General features: G+C 39.0%; 3 protein-coding genes across 7 annotated transcripts in view; 2 read left to right on the forward strand and 1 right to left on the reverse strand.

Annotated features, from left to right (window-relative positions):
• Positions 1 to 14745, forward strand: part of LOC310724089 (uncharacterized protein) — a 32519-nt gene extending 17774 nt beyond the window's left edge. The window contains exons 3-4 of one of the 2 annotated variants that reach the window (XR_014532922.1): positions 2070 to 4215; positions 14727 to 14745. Coding sequence is in view for 1 of the 2 variants with exons in the window: in XM_083537855.1 (XP_083393981.1) it covers positions 2070 to 3413 (1344 nt within the window). In the remaining variant the exon portion in view is untranslated. Of the gene's footprint in view, positions 1 to 2069; positions 4293 to 14726 lie in introns of those variants that run through there. The other variant, XM_083537855.1, reaches the window with a different exon arrangement.
• LOC310723807 (uncharacterized protein) overlaps positions 1 to 22622 on the reverse strand; it is a 544801-nt gene that overhangs the window by 58190 nt on the left and 463989 nt on the right. The gene's annotated exons all lie outside the window — the stretch shown is intronic.
• Positions 1 to 22622, forward strand: part of LOC310724396 (uncharacterized protein) — a 142148-nt gene that overhangs the window by 36701 nt on the left and 82825 nt on the right. The gene's annotated exons all lie outside the window — the stretch shown is intronic.

Below are 22622 nucleotides of genomic sequence, written 5' to 3' on the forward strand. Positions count from 1 at the left end.
CAGAAACTCTCTTCACCTCCACTACACTCTTATTGTACTCTTCCTTTAGAATCACCCTTAAACCATTTCTCTTTCATCCACACCATGATAGAACAGTTTAAACACCTCCAATGTTCCTGGTCTTATTCGCTTTCAATTTGGTTTCCTAAACACACAACATATCTACCTTTCTTCTCTTTATCATATCAGCTCCCTCTCTCCCTTTACCAGTCAAAGTACCAACATTTAAAGTACCAACCCGAACCTCCACTCTCCTCTACTTCTTTTTTTTTTTCGCTGCCTCTGTAGACGTCTTTCTCCTTCTCCTCCTTCGGCCAACCGTAGCCCAATTTCCACCGGTACCCTGTTGGCGAACGATACCTGTGGTGGGTGTTGGTAACCTGGTCCTCGACTGATCCTGTATGAAATTCTGATTCGTGATCTGCATGTTTGATTTGGCACGTTTTACACTGGATGTCCTTCATAACGCAACCCTCCACATGTATCCGTGGTTGAGACCTGCACTAAGAGTGCACTGACTTGTGCAACACTAATGGCTGAGTCAGAGTATCTTCTTTCCAAATGTATTTAAATTGTGTATGTAGAACCCTTTGGTCAGGAACTGTTCACATTTACATTTAGGTAGGTGATTTTCAGCTGAGAGTCTGAAAGCGGAGGTACATGCTAACAAGCTGATTGAAAATGCCCTCATAGGCCATTAGGAGGAAGTAGGTTGCTGCTTTTGACAGCCACAGATAATTACCTGCAGTCGTCATCAATGTATTGTTGTCTTAACCACAGGGATTTTCACACATCATTTGAAAGACAGCATGCAGATCAGTTTAGTAGGTACTGATTGTTTGCACCAGTCCAGATTTTGAGCTTTGTCTAATGAGAGCTACTATTAGCAAATGTTCTGAATCAGAAATGTATTTTGTTGATTCCAAAATCACCCAAACATTGCTTGAACATAGTTTCAGGTAGCTTTGTGATCGTGGACTGAATCCTGTTAAGCTCTGATGTTATCAGAGAAGCACAACAGGTTCTACAGTCTTTTTTTCTCTGTCTCCGGGAATTGAAAATTGAAAAAAGGTTGTTTTATCTGAGATTTGCAAAAAAAAAAGCAGCGATGTGGAAAATATTTTTGGGGGCGAACAACAGAGACTTGGAGATCTGCACGGAGATGCGATTTTACATCTGTAAGTTACAATATATCTCCCTTCGTAGTTTTATACGATTTTATTGGTTTTATTGCCTGTTTGTTTTAATAAGAGAAATGCTTGAAAAGTAAGTGTGTGTGTGTGTGTGTGTGTGTGTGTGTGTATTTTTGAGATTGGATTGGCCAGACATCAATATGAATGGCCATGGCTGTAAAACAAGAGCTTGTCTGGCTACCTGGCCATCAATATGAATGCCAAATCAACATCAATAGCCCCAAACATGTATAACAAAAGCCTTTAATGGTCAGCAATTCATTTCTATGCAGACTGTATGAATAGAGTATGAATGATCACCTGAGTTTAGCAGGTGTCTCTCAAACAGGGGGAGGGAGAAAAGGATCAGACATAGTCTTAGATAAATGTTTGTAGGAATCTCATTTGTTATGAAAATCTTGATAAAATTTGATATATAAACTCATGAGACATGTGGCTTTCAACCCAGTGCTGTTCTGGATTGCTCCAGGAATGATTTCATGTATTTATATATGAAGGAATAAAACATTTCATTCAAGGATTTTTTTTTTTACAGTACTTAATAATCTATAACTTATCTTTTTAAACAATATCAACTGTGAATAATGGAAAGTAAAGCTCAAAGTGTCTTAATTTAAATATCTTTAAAAAGGTGTATGTAGTCCACTTTTATCAGGAACTGTTAACATTTACATTTAGGTAGCGCATTTTCAGCTGTGAGTCCCAAAATCTGTGTCGAGGCCTAACAGGTTAAAGGTTTTCTAAAAGGCCTCAAAATACCTCTCATATAACTTGTTTTAAACCATATCGGATTACTATAGCAGACATTTCTGATAACATGCAAGACCAAATCTAAAATTATTACAGTATATTGAATCATTTTATATTGTTTTCCAGATGCACCACTGCTCAGATTGTGGGAAGAGTTTTACTAAAATTGCTGTTCTGAAAAGACACCAACGTATCCACACAGGAGTGAAGCCGTATCACTGTGAACAGTGTGAGAAGAGTTTTACTCAACAGAGTAGTCTCAAAAGACACCAGCATATCCACACAGGAGAGAAGCCGTATTACTGTGATCAGTGTGGGAAAAGTTTTAATTGTCAGAGTAGTCTCAAATCACACCAGAGTATCCACACAGGAGAGAAGCCGTATTACTGTGAACAGTGTGGGAGGAGTTTTACTCAACAAGCTAATCTCAAATCACACCAGCGTATCCACACAGGAGAGAAGCCGTATTACTGTGAACAGTGTGGGAAGAGTTTTACTAAACAGGATCATCTCAAATCACACCAGCGTATCCACACAGGAGAGAAGCCGTATCACTGTGAACAGTGTGGGAAGAGTTTTACTAAACAGGATCATCTCAAATCACACCAGCGTATTCACACAAGAGAGAAGCCATATCACTGTGAACAGTGTGGGAAGAGTTTTACTCAACAGGGTCATCTCAAATCACACCAGCGTATTCACACAGGAGAGAAGCCGTATCACTGTGAACAGTGTGGGAAGAGTTTTTCTCACCTGAGTACTTTCAAATCACACCAGCGTATCCACACAGGAGTGAAGCCGTATTACTGTGAACAGTGTGGGAAGGGTTTTACTGACTCGAGTGCTCTCAAATCACACCAGCGTATCCACACAGGAGTGAAGCCGTATTACTGTGAACAGTGTGGGAAGGGTTTTACCCACCCGAGTGCTCTCAAATCACACCAGCATATCCACACAGGAGTGAAGCCGTATTACTGTGAACAGTGTGGGAAGGGTTTTACTGACTCGAGTGCTCTCAAATCACACCAGCGTATCCACACAGGAGTGAAGCCGTATTACTGTGAACAGTGTGGGAAGAGTTTTACTCACCCGAGTACTCTCAAATCACACCAGCGTATCCACACAGGAGTGAAGCCGTATCACTGTGAACAGTGTGGGAAGAGTTTTACTTATCATAGTAATTTTATAATACACCAGCGTATCCACACAGGAGTGAAGCCGTATTACTGTGAACAGTGTGGGAAACGTTTTACTCAACAGGATCATCTCAAATCACACCAGCGTATCCACACAGGAGAGAAGCCTTATCACTGTGAACAGTGTGGGAAGAGTTTTAGTGCTCGGAGTGTCCTCCTCAGCCACCAGCAGGGTCATACAGGACAGAAGCTGTACCTCTGTGGACACTGTGGACGGAGCTATGTTTATCAACACTCATTTAGGAACCACAAGTGCTCTAACATACAACCATAAAACAAATCATCTTCTTAAATTTCTTATTTGAAGGGATGTAAAGGGAAATTGTAGTGTAAATATCGGGGGAACTTTAAATTGTAATGTTAATTGTAATTCGCTCTAACAAACTGGACACCTTTCCAAGCCTTCAGAACATTGTTGGTCCATCTATAGTTACACTACAACTACACTTTATGGCAACATGTATGAGGCTACCTGAGCATCTCACCCATATGTGCTTTCTGAACATTATCTAATAAAACGGCTTCCAATCCATTGTCCCCTGAGCCCAGTGTTACTGATTTACTGCAAACTTGAGCTTGATCACACGGTTACACAGCAAGATCAGGGAATAGATTTTTGTTGTATATGTCTGGACCTATAAGAATTAAAGTGCAGACAAATCTCACCCGAAGTCTTTTTTAAATCCAAAATGTTAAATGTATAAACCTTTAGGTATTTGGCACCGACGTTCACTTTTTGTGTTTCTTTAACTTCGAATAAGTTTATTAGTCAACTGTAGGGTTTGGTTGAGGAGTGGTGATGGTATGGGGCTGTACTTTAGGGGTAAGACTCAGCCCTAGATTTGAAGTGTAGTGAAATGTTAATTACTTTAGCATACCAAATCATTTTGGACAATGCTATGCTTCTAATATTGTGGGAATAGTTTGGAGACGGCCCTTTATTAATCCAGCATGACCATGCACAGTGCACAAACTGAGGTTCATAAAGACATGGTTGGATGAGTTTGGTGTGGAAGAACTAAACTGGCCTGCACAGAGCTCTAATCTCGACTTCACTGAACACCTTTGAGATTAAGGTGAATGTTAAAAGATGATTATTCTAAATGGACTGTATGAATCTCGGTGTCATTAAAAACGTCTTCAGGAAAAAAAATTTGTGAATATTTCATGAGCAGTTCACTTATTTTTCTCTTGCTATTGTTTGTTAACCTATACTTTCATTTTTTCTAAGGAAGAAAATAGAAATGCTGGTGATAGAAACAATGTTTTGATTCTATATCATACATGATTATGAAGTATCAACAAATCATCATTGTTATTTGCTAAATTAAATTCCAGTTATTAACAAAATTCTATTATTCAGAAAGAATAAAATGGAAAGCAATCAACTTTAATGTGGGAGCATTAAAATCTGTGTTTCCAGGGTCCAACTGTGACACTCAGTAACTTCAGGAGTCTCAGTCTAGAATTGTATGCAGTTCTCACTGCTCTGAATACAAGAACACCCGAGTTTCATCACCAAATAGAAATAAAAGCTAATTAATAACCAAAATAACTAAAATCTAATGGATATTTACACTACATGCTGCATACGAAAATTACGTGTGCATACAAATTTTAGACAACTAATTTCCACTTAAATATAAAGAAAATGGTGCAATGTGCTTTTTGACCAAGTTAATATGGTTCATTTAAATGTATAGTATAAGCAAACATTACAGGTTTGAATATGTGTGCAGCTCAGTGTTGCAAAAACTAAATAATACAGATTTACTTATATATAAATACACTTTTGCTCCGCTATTACATTAGGATTAGTTTACACACTGAAATACCTTATACAAATTGCACAGAGTGGGTAGTATATTAGTACTATTTATCTACATTATAACTGTAAAATTTTGGCAAACATTTCATAATTACAGCCAGCGGTGGCAAAGGTTCACACATCCTTCACTCAGTAGAAGTACAGATACTCATGTTTTAAAATACTCAGGTAAAAGTTGAAGTACTGACTATACATTTTTTACTCAAGTTTAGGTAAAGAGGTTTGGGCTCTGACATTAAGTGCATTAAGTAAAAAGTAGTCATTACTACTACCTGTTTTAGTGTCATGCTGGTAACCCCATGTCATGTCCCATGGTTTTGGAGGTGAAGAAGAACAGGAGGAGAGAGAGGACTGGAAGAAGAATAAGATGGTGGAAACTGAAGGAGGAAGACTGTAGTGTGAGGTTAAGGGAAGAGGTCAGACAGGGGCTCGGTGGTGGTGAAGAGGTGCTGGATGACTGTGGAACTGCGGCAGAAGTGATAAGGGAGGCAGTTAGAAAGGTACTTGGTGTAACATCTGGAAATAGAAAGGAAGACAAAGAGTCGTGGTGGTGGAATGAGGAAGTGCAGGAGAGCAGAAGGAGGAACAGAATTGGGTTTGACAGAGTGATGAGAAAAGTAGCTTTTGCAGCATGCAGCAGCAGGTAAAGAGGGATGTGGTGAAGAACAAAGGAAAATGCATATGAGGAGCTGTAGGAGAAGTTGAACACTAAGGAAGGAAAAAAGGATTTGTATCGATTGGCCAGGCAAAGAGATCGAGCTGGGAAGGATGTGCTGCAAGTTAGAGCAATAAAGAATGGAGATGGAAATGTGTTGACAAGTGAGGAGAGTGTGTTGAGAAGATGGAGGGAGTATTTTGAGCAGCTGATGAACGAGGAAAGTGAGAGAGAGAGATAAGGTTGGATGGTGTGGAGATGGTGAAGCAGGAAGTGGATAGGATTAGTAAGGAGGAAGTGAGAGCAGTGATTAAGAGGATGAAGAGTGGAAAGTCGGTTGGACCAGATGAAATACCGGTGGAAGCATGGAGATGTTTAGGAGAGATGCAGTGGAGTTTTTAAAAAGATTGTTTAACAAGATTTTGGAAGGTGAGAGGATGCATGAGGAATGGAGAAGAAGTGTGCTGGTACCAATCTTTAAGAATAAGGGAGATGTGCAGCCCTGCAGTAAATACAGGGGAATTAAGTTGATCAGTCACACCATGAAGTTATGGGAAAGAGTGGGGTTTGAGATTCCCAAAGCTTTAGAAACGGCTTTATAACCTTTTCCAGACTGATAGATCTCAAATACTTTGTATATGTATATTATATATGTATATGTATATTATATACAGTTATGTTCAAAATAATTGCAGTACAATGTGACTAACCAGATTAATCCAGGTTTTTAGTATATTTTTTATTGCTACGTGACAAACAAGTTACCAGTAGGTGCAGTAGATTCTCAGAAAACAAACGTTCATTGACTTCAGCTCAGCATTCAACACAATCATTCCTCAGCACCTGATCGAGAAGTTGAACCTTCTGGGCCTGAACACCTCCCTCTGTAACTGGATCCTGGACTTCCTGACTAAGAGACCTCAGTCAGTCAGGATCGGGAACAGCATCTCCAGCACCACCACACTGAGCACTGGGGCCCCCCAGGGCTGTGTGCTCAGCCCACTGATGTTCACTATGCTGACTCACGACTGTGTAGCAATGCACAGCTCAAACCACATCATCAAGTTCGCTGATGACACGACCGTGGTGGGTCTAATCAGCAAGAACGACGAGTCAGCATATAGAGAAGGGGTGCAACGGCTAACTTTCAATTCAATTCAATTAATTTTTATTTGTATAGCGCTTTTAACAATGAACATTGTCTCAAAGCAGCTTTACACAGATAATGCGGTGATTAAAAATGAATATGTTCTTTATGAGTAAGTTTGTCCTGATGAGCAAGCCGGTGGCGACTGGCGACTGTGGCAAGGAAAAACTCCCCGAGATGGCATAAGGAAGAAACCTTGAGAGGAACCAGACTCAAGAGGGAACCCATCCTCATCTGGGTTACACCGAATGTCCATTTGTGGCAGGTATACAATGTTGCGGGGTGCAGTGATGATGATCAAAAGCAAAATGTATTTCTGAGTCAGTGTAGGAGACTGTTGACATCAACTACAGTCCAATCCATCCTCAAAGCTCCCGTTCTTACTCCGGAATTTCATGGAACCACCCAAGGCGTTGATGACAAACCTTCCCCAGCTGCACAGAGTGGCCTCCAGTCAAAGAGAACACTATCCAAAGGCAGGCCTGGATGAAGTGGGAAGATCCACGGGGGGGAGAGGGGCAGGAACAGTGGTCACTGAAGCCTCAGGAGCATGTTTAACTCGACCGAGAGAGAGAGAGAGAGAGAGAGAGAGAGAGAGAGAGAAGAGGGTGACAGGAAGAGAAGGATATGGATTATTAAGTGTACCTATTGTTGCATGAGAGTTAAAGTCACTGTGCAGTTTGGACTCCGGCAAGACTCGCTATGGCAGCATAACTAAAAGGGAGAACCAGAAGGCAACACAGACATGAGGGATCTCTGGGATAAGAGACGGCCCACCACACCACCATCAACAAACCTGAGTGAACACGTGAATGTGAGGGGACGACAGCGTACAAATATCCCAGTTCACCAAACACTCTATATCAATGTTCCCTCCAGATCTGAGCCTTTACCTGAGAAAAAATCTACTGATTAAAGGCTTGACTGAATAAATGTTTTCAACCTCGACTTGAACACTGAGACTGTGTCTGAGTCCCGAACACTGATAGGAAGGCTGTTCCATAACTGTGGGGCTTTATAAGAGAAAGATCTGCCCCCTGCTGTAATCTTCATTATTGGAGGAACCAACAGATAGCCAGCACCTTTTGATCTAAGTAGGCGTGGAGGATCATACTGGTACAGAAGTTAACTCAGATACGGCGGTGCGAGACCGTTAAGTGCTATATGTCAGTAGTAGTATTTTATAATCAATGCGAGATTTGATTGGGAGCCAGTGTAGACTGATTAATACAGGGGTGATGTGGTCATATTTCCTAGATCTAGTGAGGACTCTTGCTGCTGCATTCTGAACTAACTGAAGCTTATTTATGCACCTACTCGCACACCCAGACAGTAAAGCGTTACAGTAGTCTAATCTAGAAGTAACAAAAGCATGAACTAGTTTTTCTGCATCCTGTAACGACATCATATTTCTAATTTTAGCAATATTTCTAAGGTGAAAGAAGGCGATCCTGGTAATATTATTCACGTGAGCCTCAAAGGAAAGACTCGAGTCAATAATCACACCAAGGTCTTTGACAGCCGTACACGCTGAAACAGAAACACCATCCAGAGATGCTAGGTAATCGGAAAGTTTGCTTCTAGCTGCATGTGGTCCTAGTAAAAGTACTTCCGTCTTATCTGAGTTTAGCAGAAGAAAGTTATCGAGCATCCACTGTTTAATGTCCTTTACACATTTTTCAACATTGTTAAGCTGATCTCTCTCATCTGGCTTTGCTGAAATATACAGCTGTGTATCATCAGCATAGCAAGGAATCTAATACTATGTTTATGAATAATTTCTCCAAGAGGCAGCATATATAAAGAGAAAAGCAGAGGGCCTAAGACAGATCCTTAAGGAACACCAAACTTTACCTCAGAGAGTGTGGAGAACTCACCATTAACATCAACAAACTGATAGCGATCTGTCAAATAAGACCTGAGCCAAGAGAAAGCTGTTCCCTTTATTCCAACAACGTTCTCAAGTCTGGCAAGTAGTATAGTGTGATCAATGGTGTCAAAAGCTGCACTAAGGTCGAGCAAAACAAGTAAGGAGACAAAACCCTGATCAGAGGCCAATAACAGGTCATTTACCACCTTAACTAGCGCCGTCTCTGTGCTATGATGAGGCCGAAATCCTGACTGATACATATATTACATAGATACAATATTCAAAAATATTATTCATAAGTAGGTGTGAGCATAACTGCTGTGCTACAACCTTTTCCAAAATTTTGGCTATGAAGGGGAGATTTGATATTGGTCTGTAGTTGGACAGCTGACATGGGTCAAGGTCAGGTTTCTTAATTAGGGGGTGGATAACTGCCAGTTTGAAGGATTTTGGTACAAAACCAGTGCTAATGGAAGAGTTTATTATTTTTAAAACAGGTTCAATTACCTCTGGAATTATCTGTTTAAAGAAACTTGTAGGCAAGGGATCGAGAATGCAGGTTGATGATTTTGATGAGGAAATTAATGAAATTAAGTCATTCTCGTGAATAGGAGTAAAACTTTGTAATTGATTGTCTGTTATAATTACACTGCTGTCTACAGGGTTACTTGTAAAATAATTTGGATTTATATTAACCGTCTGGATTTTTTGCCTGATGTTTTCAATTTTATTATTAAAAAAGTTCATGAAATCATTAGTACCTAATGATGGTGTGCATGTGAGTGCAGTGCTTTTATTCCCTGTTAGTTTTGCTACCGTGCTGAATAAAAATCTAGGATTATGCTTGTTATTTTCTATGAGGGTGGAGAAATATGCTGATCTAGCAGCACTAAGAGATTTTCTATAAATTAGGAGGCTCTCCTTCCATGCTATTTGAAATACTGTTAATTTTGTTTGACGCCATTTACGTTCTAATTTTCCAGTGGTCTGTTTTAAGGTGCGTGTATGATCATTATACCACTGTGCTAATTTTTTCTCCCTGATCATTTTGGTCTTAAGGGGAGCTACATCATCTAGGGTATAACGTAATGTTGATTCTAGGTGTTCAGTGGCCCAGTCGAGCTCTGCAGGGTCAGACGGAGATCTATCTAATATCGTAATTTCTGGAAGATTGTTAATAAAACGCGCTGCTGTAGCTGACGTGAAAGTACGCTTAACACGATGACGTGGTGAAGTAGTAATGCAATGACTGAGGCAAATTTTAAAAGAGATGAGATAATGGTCTGAAATAACCTCAGACTGTGGAACTATGACTACGTTTTTTTATTTTTAATCCAAATGTTAACAACAAAGCAAGAGTGTGTCCACCACTATGAGTGGGTCCTATAACATTCTGATTAATTCCAACTGAATCTAGAATGGACACAACAGCTGCTCTTAAGGAGTCTTCCTGATTATCAAAATGAATGTTAAAATCACCAACAATTAATGCTTTGTCTAGAGAAGTAGTGTGATGAAATCTGCAAATTCTATGAGAAAATCAGAGTAGGGCCCTGGGGGTCTATAATTAGTGGAATTGTCTGACTGGACCTGCTTTCGGACACTGAATATTTTATGCTGGTGTAAAGAACTTCAAATGTTTTACATTTGTGTTTAGTCTTTTGTGTGACGCTTAGATTATTATTATAAATAGCTGCAACTCCGCCTCCTCTGCCATTTAGACGGGGTTGGTGTATGTAACTATACCCAGGAGGACTCGCCTCATTTAATGCTAAATATTCATTTGGTTTAATCCATGTTTCTGTTAAACACATTATTTTAAACTCCTGGTCGGTAATAATTTCGTTTACAGTAAGCGCTTTAGACGTGAGAGATCTAATATTCAGCAATCCTATCTTTAGATCAGAGGTGCTGGCTGTGCGTTCAGTCCTATTTAATTTTATGTTAATCAGGTTACTAAAACAGACTTTCTGAGAATTCCTATATTTTGGTTTCGCTCGGGGGACAGACACAGTCTCAATTTGGTGGATCCTGAGTGACGACTCTGTGCAGCTAGCAGACGGTTGGTTTAGCCTGTCTGTCTGCTCCCTGGCCTTGGCTCTAGACAGTCACTTGTTAACTAGTGCTGTTCTGAGACTATGACCTATACTACAAGAAATGAGAGCAGCACCTTCCCGAGTGGGATGGACACCGTCCCGCCCTAACAGGCCAGCCTTGCCCTCAAAAATGCTCCAATTATTAATGAAGCCCACATTGTTTTTGGAGCACCACTCGGACATCCAGCAGTTCAGCGACCATAACCTGCTGTAGGCTACATCGCCACGTCGTATTGGGATGGGGCCAGAGCATATTACAGCATCGGACATTGCCTTCGCTAATTTACACACCTCTATAATATTACTTTTAGTAACCTCTGACTGTCGAAGGCGTATATCATTAGCTCCTGTGTGAAAAACTATCTTAGAGAACCTGTGCTTTCCTAAGAATCTAAGCTGACCTGCTATGTCCGGTGCCCTGGCTCCCGGTATACACATGACCTGTGCTGCTGGTGCCCCTAAAGGTCTAGCTAATTTCACGTGCCTCAGAATGGAGTCTCTTAAAACCAGAGCTCTTTCAGGTTTCTCAGCGGGTGGTTCACTGAGGAGAGCAAACCTGTTGGACACGTGAAGCGGAGAAGAATGGTGCTCCCGTGGGCGAGCCTTAGCGTTAGCTTTGGCTTTGCGAATATGCCGCCGAGTCGGCACCCATTCGCCCCGCTGCGCGGGCTCTAATGCCGGAGTCGGGGGAATATTAACTTCACCTAGGGCATCCAGACTTTCCCCTGCAGAACCTGGACTGCTCTCGCACTCACTACTTCTCTCTAGACTCTGGATGCGCTCCTCTAATGCTAAGATCTTCTCCGTCAAAGAGCAAACTAGCTTACACTTCTTACAGATAAAATTATCGCTAACAACGGGGAGAGACTGACTAAACATGTCACACTTCACACACTGAATGAACTGGATGTTCGCCATAGTAGAGAAATTACGTACCCTTAATGTGGGTAATGTAGTGTGTGTTCGTCGTTCTGGTGGGAATGTCCTCCACGCACTGCTTTCAAATTCTCAAACAGGGAAAAAAGCGCTCTTCCGAAAGCAAAAATACACGAGACGGAGCCAACGGCAAAATAGCTGCTTGCAGCTTGGTGCGTCCGTGTTCAATGAAAAAAGTAACACTAACTGCCTGGTGTGGAGCAAACAACCTGTCTCTAAACGTGGACAAAACGAAAGAGATGGTTGTGGACTTCAGGAGAGCACAGAGCGACCAATCTCCACTGATTATTGATGGATCCTCAGTGGAGATCGTCAAGAGCACCAAATTCCTTGGTGTTCATCTGGCAGACAACCTCACCTGGTCACTTAACACCAGCTCCATCACCAAGAAAGCCCAGCAACGTCTCTACTTTCTGAGAAGGCTGAGGAAAACCCACCTCCCCTCCCCCCATCCTGTCCATGTTCTACAGAGGGACCATTTAGAGCATCCTGAGCAGCTGCATCACTGCCTGGTTTGGGAAATGCACCGTCTCGGATCGCAAGACCCTACAGAGGATAGTGAGGACAGCTGAGAAGATCATCGGAATCTCTCTCCCCTCTATCATGGACATTTACACTACACGCTGCATCCGCAAAGCACACAGCATTGTGGACAATCACACACACCCCTCACACACACTTTTTACTCTCCTGCCATCAGGAAAACGGTTCTGAAGCATTCGGGCCGCCACAACAAGACTATGCAACAGTTTCTTTCCACAAGCCATCAGGCTACTTAATACACAGAAATGAAACGGACTCACACACACACACACACACACACACACACACACACGCACTCAAATGTGTGTAACGAACTGTAAAATTTTTTTCCTGGACTTAACACACACTCGTCACTTATCTCAATCCATTCCACCACAATTCATTTATTTATTATTCTAAACTGTACCACACTCTCAACTGCTGTTCTTTGCACATAATTGTACTGTTTACATGCTGTTTTTTGCACCTTCGACTGCTGCTGTATTTTTTGCACTACATTGTTCTGGTTATACTCACTTCTGGGATATAGTTTTTTTAGTTTGTATAGTTTTTACAGTTTTCTTGTACAGTACTGTATAATATACAGTAGGTTTACTGGTCGGCGCTATATAGGGTTTTGTGTCTTGTCTTGTGTCGTCTGTCTGCACTGTCTGTCTGCACTGTTTGCACTAGGTTGCACTCGATGCACTTTATGTAACTTGTGTTGTAGCTCTATGTTGTTTTGTTTGTTGTTGTTTAGTGTAGCACCAGGGTTCTGGAGAAACGTTGTCTCGTTTTTACTGTGTACTGTGTACCACTGTGTATAGTAGAAATGACAATAAAAGCCTCTTGACTTGACTTGAAGACCCATCATTCATGATATGCACGCTCGTAAGGCTGTGCATTTGGGCAATTAGTTGAAAGGGGTGTGTTCAAAAAAATAGCAGTGTATGCCGTTGACTGTACAAACTCAAAACTATTTTGTACAAACATTTTTATTTTTAGGATTTAGCAATCCTGTGAATCACTAAACTAATATTTAGTTGTATGAACACAGTTTTTTAAAACTGCTTCACATCTGTGTGGCATGGAGTCAACCAACTTGTGGCACCTCTCAGCTGTTATTCCACTCCATGATTCTTTAACAACATTCCACAATTCATTTACATTTCTTGGTTTTGCTTTAGAAACAGCATTTTTGATATCACCCCACAAGTTCTCGATTGGATTAAGGTCCAGGGATTGGGCTGGCCACTTCATAACATTAATTTTGTTGGTTTGGAACCAAGACTTTGCTCATTTACTAGTGTGTTTGGGGTCATTGTCTTGTTGAAACAACCATTTCAAGGGCATGTCCTCTTCAGCATAAGGCAACATGACCTCTTCAAGTATTTTGACATATGCAAACTGATCCATGATCCCTGGTATGCGATAAATAGGCCCAACACCATAGTAGGGGAAACATGCCCATATCATGATGCTTGCACCACCATGCTTCACTGTCTTCACTGTGTAGTGTGGCTTGAATTCAGAGTTTGGGGGTCGTCTCACAAACTGTCTGTGGCCCTTGGACCCAAAAAGAACAATTTTACTTTCATCAGTCCACAAAATGTTTCTCCATTTCTCTTTAGTCCAGTTGATGTGTTCTTTGGCAAATTGTAACCTCTTCTGCACACCTTTTTTTTAACAGAGGGACTTTGCAGGGGATTGTTGAAAATAGATTAGCTTCACACAGACGTCTTCTAACTGTCACAGTACTTACAGGAAACTCCAGACTGTCTTTGATCATCCTGGAGCTGATCATTGGCTGAGCCTTTGCCATTCTGGTGATTCTTCGATCCATTTTGATGGTTGTCTTCCGTTTTCTTCCACGTCGCTCTGGTTTTGCTCTCCATTTTAAGGCATTGGAGATCATTTTAGCTGAACAGCCTATAATTTTTTGCACCTCTTTATAGGTTTTTCCCTCTCCAATCAACTTTTTAATCAAAGTACGCTGTTCTTCTGTACAATGTCTTGAACGACCCATTTTCCTCAGGCTTTCAAATGCATGTTCAACAAGTGCTGGCTTCATCCTTAAATAGGGGCCACCTGATTCACACCTGTTTTTTCACAAAATTGATGACCTCAGTGATTGAATGCCACACTGCTATTTTTTTTAACACACCCATTTCAACTAATGGCCCAATTGCACAGCCTTACGAGCGTGCATATCATGAATGATGGGTCTTGTTTGTTTTCTGAGAATCTACTGCACCTACTAGTAACTTGTTTGTCACGTAGCAATAAAAAATATACTAAAAACCTGGATTATTCTGTTTAGTCACATTGTACTACTATTATTTTGAACATAACTGTATGTATATGTATTTGACACCGAACAGGCCGCACGATCTGAGGTATCTGTGAAACTACTTACTGGCTGAAATTTTGTCAGAAAGAAATAATAGATAGATATTTACAATAGTCCAGATTTTAAGTGTCCCAGTGCGATTGTCACTAAAGTGTTCATGTGTTAGGTGTTTTCCTGGTTTAGACTCCGAATGGCCTGTGGGCAGAATCTCCTCCTCAGAACACAGAAAAGAGGACTTCTTTATTGGGATGGCTGAGGTCCTCCAATATCTTTCCGGCCCTGGTCCAGCACCGCTTGCTGTACATGTCCTGCAGGTCAGGGAGCTCAGAACGCTCAGCTGACTGCACCACCCTCTGGTGCCTGCCCTACATGGTGCATTTCTCTAACCAAGAAGAGATACTACCCATCAGAACACTTTCAATAGTGCAGTTCAAGAAAGACCTCAGCACCAGAGAGGGTGATTTAAAGTCTCTTTAGCGTCTCAGGTGGTATAGACGCAGCCTGGCCTTCATCAGGCTGACGATCCCACCCAACATGTCCATGTGGACCCCACATGGATTTTATCTGGGTTATATGGGCTTTACGTGGGCATGGGGTCAGAGTGGGCACTTTGATGGGCTGAATGTGGGCCCCAGCTTAGTCAGGGTTGTGAGCCCCAGTTAGGTTGCCCAATTTGTTTATTTGAGGGCCCTGTATGGGCCACATTTGGGCTATATTTAGCTATATTATTCAATTGATGATAAATTCAATTTATATGTTTTTTGCGTGTTTTATATGATCGAAACAAATATTTTATATAATAACAATAACATAGTACAACCTTTAGTTAAAAAAAAAAAAGAACGAAAAAATTGCTTGTGCAGCTCATAGAGTCTCCCATTGGCTCCTGTGTTCCCGCCTTCTCATTCTGAAGAAACGATCATCACTCACTACCACTGATCACCTGACCTGACCTGGATGACCTGACCTGACCTGGATAACCTGACCTGACCTGGATAACCTGACCTGGATAACCTGACATCTCTGTCACGGTAAGAAGTTTTGTTTTAAATTAATCACATTTTACTGTTGTTTTCATTTAATGTATACTTCTGAAAGATTTGTGGTAATTAAAGTTACAGGCACGATATAAAGAAGGTAATTGTGGAGAGTGAACTGGTTTACCTCAGAGATAAACACCTGTGGAAAACTGAAAATTCTTAACGATTAGCAGATAACTAGGACAGTGTCTACTGAAATGTGGAAATAACGACTTCTGAAACCATTTTCACCCATGTTTTCTCCATAAAGTGTCCTAATGATAACAGGAGGGTGAAACAGTAAAAGCACTGTGGAGTAATCTTTCTCTTTCACTACCTCAATAACATGTGTATATACAATACACAGAGAAAAGCTCTGAGGAGATTGTGACAATACTTAACATTATTTTAATGTGATTTAGGTGAAATAGGTATGAAAAACCATTCATATTTATCTCATTTCTAAACATTACTAAAAATATGATGCGTTATGATTACGTTAAAGATAATAAATGTCATTTTACGCCGTTCATAAAGTCAGTCAGATCAGTTAACAGTTTGGGCAAATGGTGGATTAGAAGGTGTTTACAACCTTGTGATTTTTTTTTCGTCTTTTTTTTTTATGCTCACGTAACTTGCATGCATACAAATAATGGATTGTGCCCTGGTTGATGCAGTAGCATGCTCTACTTTATATAAATGTTTTGCTTAACAGGAAGCCTGAAGCAGAACCCTTTGCTGAAAACTGTCAGTAAGAAAGAGCTGGAGAAAGCACTTGGTAAATGGTTCACAAATGCAAGAGACAGAGAAGGCAACCGTGCTTTGAGAGCCCAGCAGGACCATGATCAGAGGGCAGTACAGCCGGAAGTGTAAGTCTTATAACCTATAGCTAGGGCTGCACAATTAATAATATTTTATCCCGATCAGTGTTTTTGCCTCTGTTTAATTAAAGGAATACTCCACCCTGAGATGAAAAAATATCTTTTAAATTACTTATCCTCAAGGCATCCTATACAGTGGCTGAGAAGAAAACACATGCAAATAAAAAAAAAACCTTATCAGTTTGACAACACATGTGCTGCAAATCCTCACAACACAACCAAATAGTACAGATCACAAAATAAATCTTTCAAGGGGACCATAACAAGTGACAAACCCGTCTGGAACTGCTTATTGTTCAATGTCTATTCGTCAGTGGTGTTGATGTGTGTCGATGACCTGAAAGGTGAGTTGTTTGTTTATTTTATTATTGTTTGTTTATGATTCCTTGGCCTTTTGGATATTATTATCCTAAATAATCTGATGAAATACACAATTAACTGTAAAACGTTATTATGTTAACTGGCAAAGCCAAGGAATCATAAAATAAACTATTAAACTAAAAAATTAAACTTAAAATTAAAATAATCAACAAACTCACCTTTCAGATCATCAACAACACCACTGATGAATAGACACTGAACAAGCAGTCCCGGGGTCGTCACTTGTTGGGGTCCCCATGAAACATTTATTTTGTGGTCTGTGCTGTTTGCAGTGTAAATGAATTGGTTGTGTTGTGAGGATTTGCAGGACGTTTCTGTATTTAGTTGTGTTGTGAGGATTTGCAGCTCGTGTTGTTTAGCTGATGAAGATGTTTTCTTATTTTGCTGGTGTTTTTTGTATTTGCATATGTTTTCTTCAGTTTTCTTCTGCAGTGCGTTGAACTTTCTGGTCCACCGTGATCCGAGGTATGACTTACATCTTTCAGCTGATCAGAATCATTGTTCAATCACTGGATTTTGGCAAAAGCCAAATATTCGTTTAAAAGTCAAGTTCAGACACAAGGTTGATATTTTAATTGGTACATTCATAAGTTTTGGATTCTGTGACTGGCCCCCCGGCATAAGTTATTACTGTGTGAGGCAGAGGTGGGAACAATTCACTGATGAGATTCTAGGATATGTCTTAATTATGTTGATGCATGTTTTTTTAGATGCTGCTGTTAATGGTAGTATTTTAAAATGTACTAAATTGCCTTTTCTGTCTTCTCTTTCTTTACTGTTTTGTAGGTGTGCAGCTGAGGAATCTGCATAGACCCACCAGTGAACTATTCTACATTAGTAATTCTGTTATTCCTGTTTCCTGTTTTTTTACTTGAATTAATTTAAATTAAATGTGATTCACACATTCTGAGTTGAAGTCATTTATTTTGCACAGTTCAAATACTCAACCATGTAATTTTAATCATAGAGCAGCACATACAATCAACTAATATTAGTTCTTTGTTTGGTCAGGCACGGTTTTACATTGTAACTGAGGTTTGAAATGGTTTGACAGTGGATTTTCCATAGTAAGATTAAGTACACATTAAGTTCATTAAGTTCAATCATGAAATTAATAAATGGGACCTAAATCTCACCCACTGTGGTCCCATAACAACCCCATAAAGGGGCCATTTGTGGGTTGACCCATGATTATTTTGGGATTTATACATTTTACCTTCACATGTTTGGTATAATTTTAAAGTTCTCAGTGTGATTGGAAATATGATCTCAGTCCTATATCAGACCCCAGGTTTGGGGAAATTCTGTCCTACTGACATAAGGGTTGCCCGGGAGAAGATCCTTACCAGGTGTTCTAGGTAACATTTGGTTTATAGGTCACATCCTGTCCCAAGAAAGGGTTTGCAAAGCTTTTATCACTTTAAATTTAAAAGTGTTTACGATGGTTTCCGTATTCAAGGAAATTTGTCGAAACAAGCATTCTGTAGTCAGAACTTCTCAGTGTGTCTCTATTGCCAGGTACAGTGATTCTTTAACATTTCTTTAGTAAACTGCATTGTTAAAATATTTGGTTTTATGCTGATCATTTCATGCTTCTATTATTTGTTTTAGATGTGACATTTGTTTATTGATTATTGCCCGGCAAATAAATGTAAAATTCTTGATTAACTCTGAAACTTACTGAAATCATTTATATCTAGCTGTTTATGTAGCCTGGTGTTACCGCAAATCTACGGCCAGGATAGTACAAACTGAAGGCTCATGAACGGATGGAGCATAGAGCACAACGTCTGAGACCTTCTGATTTCTGACTATTACTGATTTAGCAAGTTATAACTAAGTGGCTAAATACATTATTCTTTATGCACGAGCAAGCATTGAGAGGTCTACTTAAAGAATATTAGTTTACCGTTATATCCTCTGACTAAGATTCGGACTGGCCAATATGCCTCTTTGAGAAGGTTTCGTTAGCCAAGCACAAGGTTCTAAGCGACTCCAGGACCATAACGAATGATTAATTAAAAAGAGGGAATGCAACCAATAAGGTGATCATCTTAAATTAGAGATATTCAAGTTAAATCTTTATTATAAATTGGAGTCAGATTAGAGGTAAAAATTAGATTCATGTAACAAAGTGCAATCCATTTGAGTAATTTTTTACAGCCGCGCGAAAGACTAACACGCAGCATACCTTCACCCACACCAGTGGATTCTGTCATTGGGCCATTGGGTGGGCACCTTACATCTTACTTAGATTTTAGTTCTGTGTTGCTTTGTGTCATTTTGTCTTGTAATATGGAGCACTTCGGTCCTTAAGCAATATTGTTTTGTTTTACTGTGTACTGCCCCAACTGTACAGCATATGATTAAAATGACAATAAAAACAATTTATTTCACTGTAGGAGCTATTTTTAATTTCTTGTACATTTAGATAGATAGTTAGTTAGTTAGTTGGAACTGGAGGTGACCTAAAAACCAAAAACCTCCAGTGGTAAAAAAAATACCAAAACAGAAAACTAACACCTGATAAAGATCTTCTCCAGGACAAATCTCACATCAGAAGGACAGAATTTTCCCCAAACCTGAGATCTTTATTTTTGCTCTGTTCTACTGATATTGTACTGAGTTCATATTTCCAATCGCACTGAGACCTTTAAAATGATACCAAACATGTAAAGTTAAAATTCATAAATACTTAAATTATAATAACTGCAGTATGCAAGTATAGTAGCTTGAATTCCAGGAACTTCTTAATCATCTTTCCATGACCCAGTCATATCCCCAGGAGGGAAAGAGGGGGCTCAAGGATGGGTGAGTGGGCAGCTGAACAGATGTATTCCTCTCCTCAAATTAAAGAGATCTTCTCCTCAGATTAGAAAGTTTATTGTTCTGTTGCATGGCAGTTCTCGGGGTCTGACCTCATGGAAAGATCTGACCATCCTTACAACTTCCTCAATAATTCCTGAGGAACAGGAAATGGTAGCACTGGAGAGCAAAAATCTGTAAAGCTCTGGGCAGGTTTAGATTCAGCATGTGAGCACATGTCCTACATATAATAAAGTAAAAATCTATAATTATTGTAAAGTTTAATAAAAATGTAATATTTCACATTTTGTTGTGTTTTGTTTGTTTTATTAAAGTGTTGGACTTCATTTAAATCATAACTAAAAATTTTAAGTTTAGTTATAATGCAGCCTTATAACATCTACTGTTAAAATAAAACTTTTAAAAACCTCAGTTAGTTAAAAACATCAGAAATAACACTTTGGCATTCAAAACATTACAAAATAATTTTATTCAATAAATTAATTTTAATAACTCTCTATAATAACTTTCTACTCTGTAGATTCAGTTCAAGTAACTCGGTTCAAAAGAGTTCGGTTCAATAAATTCATTTAAAAATAATAAGGTCCAGAAGAGTCGGTTCACTGGTTTCAGTTCAATTGAGTCTGAATCGAAAGATTTACTGGTAAATGACTCGATTCCACAGTTCTAACAAAATCTGTAAATTAAACATTCTGTCTCCTTAAAAATATTTCTTTCAACAGTCTCACTCAAGAAAAAGAAACTTTTGTTCTGTTTGTGCAAAACCAGCAGCTGGTCAGAAAGTTCCTTCTCTGTTCCTGGGTTAGTTTGAGGGGTTCACCTCAGTCAGCTTCGTCTCCGTGGTTTGGCTCGTCATCTTACATCATCGTCTCATTGTAATGAACGGTGTTCCAGCATGAAAAAACCCTGACCTGCATATATACAGACAATAATCAGTTCCCAAACATCTCAACATTCACTGTTTCTAGTTCAAAAACAGAACAAATAGCATTCGTACAGTTCAGAGTCTTTTATTAAATTTAATACTAACTTCATGCAGTTTCTCAACATAAAGACTGGATTTTATAAAAACCTTTTGACAAAATAAATTGTTAAAATGTTATTAAATATGTACTCGTTATTTCTACATTATTTATTACATTAAAATTAATCAGCTTCATTTAATTTCTGTTTCATTTATTTATATCACAAAAATTCTGCTTAAAAATTAAACATAACCCCCTGTATGTAAAACAGTAAACAGTTTAGGTTTAAGACGGTTCAATATTATTAAGAAAAAAAAAAAAATAATAATAATTTTATATATATATATTTTATAAATATAATAATATTAATAATAATAATAATAACTGCAGTTGGTTCTCAGATTTTAGTCTTACACTGCCCTCTAGTGGCCGTGTCAGGACTTTCTTTTTACTTAAATATGTAGAAATATTATTAATCGTTTTCGTTGTCTAGTTATATCAAGTTGAGGAGTCTCCCCCGTGTGGGTGGAGGAGGAACTGCTACAGTTTAGAGCCTGATTTGAGGTCAGATCAAGTTGAGTTCTTACAGTAAGTTTGATTCAGTTCTAAAATGTAAATGGTTCATTTAATAAATTTAGTACCACCTTCACGCAGGTTCTCAGCATAAATAGTAAAGTTTATAAAAACATTTTTGGACAAAATAAATGTTATTAAATCTGTACTTGTCTTTTCTGGATCATTTAGTTTATTACATTAATATTAATCAGCTTTATTTAACTTGAATTTTATTTATTTATATTGCACTTATACACAAAAAACTTCTAGAGCTTCACCACTACATCACTCAAATACTACTGCCGTGTGTAATCTTCTAATAAACCCTAATAGTGACATGGTGTTGTATAAATAATAGTAAATGTGAATATTCCTTTCAGATAAAAGTCATAAAGTGCATTTTAGGTGAATTTATGAACCACATCTGGCTTGAAAAGACCGGTGTCCAAATACTTTTGACTACACAGTGTGTATCAGCTGAAAAAGCAGCAGCTTCGGATCAGTCGCATTTCCACTGGAATTCAATCTGGAAGATCACTTTTGATCATATAAAATATTTTATATTATATATTATATATTTGATTACAGATAATTGGACAAGACACCTGTCAGTCAAGATATACAGGTGAATCTCGTCTAATGATCGGTAAGTTTACATTCACAAAGGATACCTACCTTTTCCGGTTTGTCTGACTTGTCGTTGTGTTTTCGGATTTGTTTTTTTGTTTTTGAATTTGTTTTTGCATTTGTTATTTTGTTTTCGGATTTGTTAATGTCTTTTGCACTTCTCGGACACCGTGCTAATTTGGTAATGTTTGTTTATAACTTGGCTTATTTAAAAAAAACAACATTTCATGTACAATTTACTTTAAAAGTGTAGTACAGTGTAATTCATCGTGATACCGCTAGAGGGAGCTAAAGTTTAGTAGAACATTACTGCCACCTACTGGACATCGAACACTTTTTAAAATGAAGTGGAAGATTAAACAGTACTGTATGATAAAGAAGTGTTTAAATTAAGACATTTATGTGCAGGAAGACCAGATGTAATTATTCTTACTGTTTGTGTTTAATTTATAATGTGACCCAGACAGCACCTATATTTTATAGTTTTACTGGAAACAATTTAAAATAAGGTTATGAATGTTTGAACACAATGATTATTGGTGAATGGGCTGTAAGGGAAGTGGCACCAAGTAAAATCTTGCCCAGGGCAGAAAATTGACCATGACACTTTTCTTTCACGTGAACAAGCTTTTTTTCTGGAAGAATTTACTTAAATTAAATTCCACAGCAGCAGGTGTGATAAACTGATTTGGTGGGACGATTAACAACCTTCATCTCCTTCCACACAGCACTGAATATCAACACCTCATACCATGACCATGCATGCACACACACACACACACACGCACGCACGCACGCACGCACACACACACACACACACACACA

This window comes from Silurus aristotelis, assembly GCF_946808225.1.
Source record: "Silurus aristotelis genome assembly, chromosome: 1".
Taxonomy (NCBI): domain Eukaryota; kingdom Metazoa; phylum Chordata; class Actinopteri; order Siluriformes; family Siluridae; genus Silurus; species Silurus aristotelis.